General features: G+C 33.1%; 1 protein-coding gene across 4 annotated transcripts in view; it reads left to right on the top strand.

The window, feature by feature from the left end:
• The first annotated feature begins 576 nt into the window (after nt 1–576).
• MEF2C (myocyte enhancer factor 2C) overlaps nt 577–6,249 on the top strand; it is an 88,446-nt gene continuing 82,773 nt past the window's right edge. For 3 of the 4 annotated variants that reach the window (XM_006913208.1, XM_006913209.1, XM_006913206.2), the window contains exon 1: nt 577–762. In XM_006913208.1, coding sequence (XP_006913270.1) covers nt 709–762 — 54 coding nt within the window. In that variant the 5' untranslated portion in view covers nt 577–708. The remainder of the gene's footprint in view (nt 763–6,249) is intronic. The other variant, XM_006913207.2, reaches the window with a different exon arrangement.

Below are 6,249 nucleotides of genomic sequence, written 5' to 3'. Positions count from 1 at the left end.
TACAGTGTTCTCATAACAGTGACTTTTTAAAAATAAGATTAAAGGATTTAGGTTTAAATTAGTTGACATTTACATATATCAAATAGCACTTTCATAATAGTCCATCCTATTTGCATAACGAGGGACGTTATCACCTCTGCTGTCAAAACACGAGATTGTTTTCCCTTTAGCAATGAATTAGCTGCCCTACTTAGCATACACAGGTACATAAAGGTTCATTAACTCTCTGATTTAGGTAATTTTTCATAACAGAAGGGTGAAAATAGTCACCTAATTTTATTTAAAAATATTAATAAACTCTGCAAAAGATACATTTCAAGTGTTGGGCTTTAAAGCATAGTTTTCATCATCTAAATGACTTGATAAATTACTTATGAGATTAGTTTAATTATAAAAACAAACCGTTTCCACTTGATGTGGTCCAGTATGTGATATACCATGTACTTTTAATAAATATGTATTTACATTCATTTGATAGGCTTACTGCCATATAGATTTATTTTTTTTTAATTAGAATATGATAGTTCTCATGAAACTGGCTTGCTCTTAAAGTAGTATTGAATTTTTTTTTTTTTTTGCAGGAATTTGGGAACTGAGCAGTGCAAGTGCTGAAGAAGGAGATTTGTTTGGAGGAAGCAGGAAAGAGAAAGAAAAGGAAGGAAAAAATACATAATTTCAGGAACGAGAGAGAGAAGAAAAACGGGGACTATGGGGAGAAAAAAGATTCAGATTACGAGGATTATGGATGAACGTAACAGACAGGTAAGTGGGGTAAACTTTTTTATATCATTGTTTACATGGACTATTGATTACATTTTCCCCAGATACGTTAAGGGACTTGAAAACATTTGGAACTTATAAACATCTGTTAAGAGACATTTTAGTGAATTAAATATGGCCAGCTTAAGTGCTAATGGTCTCATATATAAAGAGAAAAAAAAATTACCTTACCTTTAGAAATATAGTTTACACTTTTTACTTCAATCTGAATTTTAAGTGGGAGCTGTACTTGTGTAACATAGATAGCTTAACAGTTAAGCGTTAATAAGCATAACATTGCTATATTGCACGCATCATCACATAAAGATATTCTTATGTTCATGAGCACAAGGCCTTTTCTGGTCATCCATTTAAAAGTTTTATAATATAGGCTAAATACCCTGAGTAAAAATGGCTTTCATTCTTCTCATAAACTTTGAAATACTTCTAAAATATTTAACATGTTCTGACATCAACCAAGAAAACACCCACATAAAATATTAGTAACTTAAAATATGTAAGCATGTTTTATGAATTAACAAGTATTAGTTAATTCATACTATTTTCTTTAAACCCTGATTTTTATAAACATAGAGACACATAATACTATGATTTTTTTCTAGAACTCCTGTGACAATATCAGTATGATACCGTAATCTATTCTAAAGACATATACATCCAAATGCTCTCTTCAGCAGAGACTTGTGTATCATGAATATCTGTGAATTGAATGTTTTTCTTCACACGTGGGGAGAGTGGATTTAGCCACTAGTTGTAAGGAGAGCTGGGTGGTTTATATGCATTCTGGTGTTAAACAGCAAAAAAAAACAAAACAAAACAAAAAAACGGTTCCTGGGAGAAATTGCAGTACTGCCAGATCCCAACCATTGCAAAAGGTAATGGAACCTACAAAACAGGCTTTCCTTGACCATGGGAGAGAAGAGTCTTTTCCCAATTACCCATTTACACTGGGGAAAACAAAGAAGACAGCCCTGAAGACACCCCACCAGACTACAATTTTTCCCCAAAAAAGACAATATCTCCTCTATAATCCCTTTCTATCTTCTTGGACCTGCAGGTGAGACTAGAACTGATTATTGTGTAAATCATAATGTGTAGAAGTTGTTATTTATGCTGTCAAAGCCAGTATGCCATTAAGAGGTAAAGGAACTTTTTAAATTTTCAAGTTTATTATCTCTTAAATTGTTATATTTAAGAAACATATGGCTTGAACTATTTTTGGCTGAAAATTGAACTAAAGGGTGAATGATGCTAAGATTTATGATGGATTCCTTCAGTGTTTTTCTACACATTGTTTATTGCTATGGGTCAAGCTGAAACACAATAATTCTGTCAATATAAAACCACAGTATTTTTAAATTGGCTTATAGATTGGAATTGAAATTAAAACTGGAATATTGAACATCATATACTATTGACTGTTATACCCATTATTTGGACTAGAATCTATTTTGGGCATAGTCAAAAATTATGCGAATTAGCACCTATAGTTTATTATTAATACCAGGTAATTTCTAGGCTGCTGAAATTGTATCTTCCTTTTGCTTACGAAGAAAGAAAAAAAAATCTGCAAGTGGAATTCATGAGTTTTCATTACACTTTATAAAGGAACATAAAACTCACACAGGGATATAAGAGTTTTAACACCATATCATTGAGCTAATAATTGAACATCTTTTTTTAATTTAAATGTAGTTATGTCTACAATTGCTATTAGTCTCACCCCTGTCAGAAGTCATAATAATTTTAGAAGAAGAAAAATCATTTAAATTTAGTTTAGTTTATCTTTTTTTTTTTAATCCAGAAGATGAATTCCTTGATTTTATTCTGTAGAACTTAGGATCTATTTAGTCTTTTCTTCTAGTCTTTAGGTACAGTAGGCCCTTTAATTCAACACTCCCAGTTGGAATTAGTAAAATTAAAAACTTCCATGTTTTAATATATATTTCAGTGATTACCTTAAAATGCCACTGACAATCTTAAACAGCCATCTTCCTTGTAAGTGTTTGTCCCGTGCTCCTCTCATCTACTACAAGAGTAGTCATAAGAGCCATTTTGGGAGAGAGTTTTAAAAAGGTAGGTCACTTCTAATAATCAAAACCAGCAAATCTGCAATAGCACATCATACGAAGTGTGCCCCCCCCAACCTTAGTTTCCTTTAAACTCACATGTGTTCACATGTTAAAAAGAAAAAATGTCAACTGCTTTGCTCTTTTGAAGCTTCCCGCACTCTAGACTCTTTAGTGGAACCTCATACAATGGTTCACAGTCATCTTTTCTCAGAAGTAGTAAAAGCCTGCTCTGCCATTGCAGGTGTTTATTTGGCAATATAGAGAACAGAGTATGTTTTTACAGAATAAGAAATACTGATTTAAAGTGTGAAATGAAATATTGCAGAGCTGATGTGATAAGTTTTATATCATTAAGAAATTAAACTGTTGGAAAACAGAGTGCCTAACTGTTTAAGTGCCTAACTGTTGAATTTTGCCCTATTTTATCTTTCATAATGGAAGTAGGAAACAGCTAAAATTCAGAAAGCAGCAAACTTTTTCTGTAAAGGACCTTGTGACCCATACAGTCTCTGTCTCAACTGCTTGGCTCTGCCCTAGTCATGAAAGCAGCTGTGAACAATGTGCAAAAGAATGAATGTACCTGTGCTGAGTAAAACTTTACTGACAAAAAGGGGGCTTGCCAGGGGGGCAGGCTGGATTTGTCTTGTGGACCATAGTTTGTGGCCCCCTGGCTTAGTGTGATGAATCAGACATGAAATATGAAAATATATAACAAAACATTTGTTTACATGTGCTATGAATGAAACTATCAAAGTGCTATGAAAGAATAACAGGAGATGCTTTATTTAGATTAGGGGTCAGAGAAATGCCTCTCTGAGGAAATGCTAAATGATGGGAGGTAAAAGATGAGTCAGTCAGGTGACAACCTTCCAGAGGGAACAGTATTTGCAAAGCTCCTTAAGAAAGGAAAGAACTTGCTAAGGAGCTGAACAAAAGCCTGTGGAACTTGAGCCCAGTGTGTATAACTTTAGACTAGAGATGAGAGAAAAGATTAGATGCAAGGCAGGGCCCAGATCATGCAAAGCTTTGAAGTCAGTTAATGCTAGGAGTTGAGCCCAAATCTTTCATGTTGAAAAACAAACCAAACATGATTTTCTCAATTATCATACTCCACCCTGTATAATGGCTAAGAGCATAGTTTTAAGTCATTGCTTTTTCCAAATATATTATACTGCACTCAGTATAATATAATAGTGAAGAGCATGATTTTAGAGACACGCAAACCTAGTTCTGGTCTCAGTTCTGCCACCTACTAGCTGTATGACCCTCCAACAAGTGACTTAATCTCTTTGAGCCTCATCAGTAGAGTGAGGATTAAAAATAGCACCCGCCTTATTAGGTCATTGAGATAATTAAATTAGGGGATAAACATAAAGTAACTAACATACAATTAGTGCTCAATAAATTTACCCATTAAGCTATTCCTATTAAAAATCATGTTCTTTGAACCATTAGCTATTATAGTTAATATGATTTCCATCAAAACAACTCCTGTGCTTTGTCCCACGCTTAAAGAATGGTACCTGAACCTTCATTTCAAGAGGGTTTTACCTTAAAAGGGTATCAGGGAGATGGGAGGAAAGTGGAACAGAGTAGAGCAGAAGCACAATGGAGCCTTTCGAAGCTAACGAGGGGTGAGAGAGTCATTTCAGAGCAGGAACCAGTTTATGGCAGAGGATGACTGGTGGACAGAAAGAAAAATCACACAGAACATTTTCAGGGCAGGGCTTGCAAAAGGAATGGGGAAAAGTACTTCCCTAAGTTCTATGCTTATGGGATTTATTTTCAAATGTATGTTACCGACCAAATTATTTGAAATTACTGATCATTTTTATCACTTCCAGCTTATTCTAATACTACAATTTCAACCTCTCCATCTGCAGTTTTTGTTTTTATCCATTAGGTACCTTCATCAGTTAGGCACTAATCTCACCTTCCTTCATATGGTACCAGTTTTTGCTATGTTCCTGAAACAGCCAGATTTTTAAATGATTTTTGTCTTTGTCTGACTCTTTTTACAAACAATATACCTAGAAATCTCTTATATCTGTTGTATCAAGAAGAAAGACATAAAAATTAGGCATGCTTAATCTTAACCTGTTTATTTGTATGCTTGTATTTAAATTTTTCAGTTTTCCAACTTTGAAAGGATAGGAGAGGTAAACCCAAATTTATTTGTGTGACTTCTTATGAAAAGACATTTAAATATTTTAATAACTATAAGGGAAAAATGTTTGTCAAATAACATAGTAAGGGTCTAATGTAGTAACCTTAAGGATAAAAGATTTTTAAATGTCTTAAGTTCTTTTCTTCCATCAGATCTGGCATACGAATAGTTTTTGCCAGCAAACAAAATTTCATGTAATTATCAGTGCAATAACTAGAGCACAAATTAAAGACAATTAGCAACATTCTCCTCTTAATAGAACAGCAGAATCCCCTTAAGACTAAAAAGAATTCAGAGTACATAGCTGTTAAATTTTTTAACTTTTTCTCTTGAGATATATTGATTTCCTCTTTTACAAAGAAACAAATTTTACTCCTTACTTTTTCCTGCTTTTTTTTCCTGCTATTTCAGGTTCTTAGAATTTTAGCTAAAATTTCAGTGGAATTTTTACTATAATATTCCTTCAAGGTGATATCAAAATATCAGTAAATAAAAAGGCTAATTACAACTCTAAACTTCAGAGGTACAACCTACTAACCTAATATAAAATTTGTTAAATTGAAGTAGATTCACTCTTTAAATGTGAGGAACTGAATAATTTAGAAATACAAATGAATTGCTTTAAGAAAATAACTTTGCGATGAATTCTGAACCACGAGTTAAAGAACAGAGTAATCCAGTCACACTCTTTTCTTGTGTCATCTTTACAAACAGAACTTCCAGCCTTGTCAGTTGCTTGTATGCATAGCAAACAAGTATATATTATTTGAGAGGAAATTATAATTTAAATACTATAGAAGAATTACCCATGTCAGTCAGTGAATATCTGGAACCTTGTTTCAAAGTAAATGAATAAAAAATTCAATCAGTGCAAAAATATTGATTTTTCACTCTAAATCCAAAATAAACCTGCGAATAGCTCATAATAAAGATTCTTATGCCTTTTCCCTCAGTATCATTTCTTAACAGCTGACTGCCTCCCCTAAACTTGTATTAAAATTTTTATTAAACTCATATAAATGAAATTAATGTGTATCATAGTAATGTATTAGGACATAGTAATACATCTCAGAGTTGAATTATAGGGTATATTGATGCATCCTGTGGATGCCCACTTAAAGGGTCTCCATGCATATAAGCTAAACCATTCATTCATTAACCTTAAAATCACCAAGGGGAAAGTTTTGTTCAGAAAATTAGAATTGCTGGTGGTTGAAAAGTGAAAAAGAA

This window comes from Pteropus alecto, unplaced genomic scaffold, assembly GCF_000325575.1.
Source record: "Pteropus alecto unplaced genomic scaffold, ASM32557v1 scaffold20, whole genome shotgun sequence".
Classification (NCBI taxonomy): Eukaryota; Metazoa; Chordata; class Mammalia; order Chiroptera; family Pteropodidae; genus Pteropus; species Pteropus alecto.
Note: the sequence above shows the minus strand (reverse complement) of the source record. Positions and strands in the feature narration are given on the sequence as shown.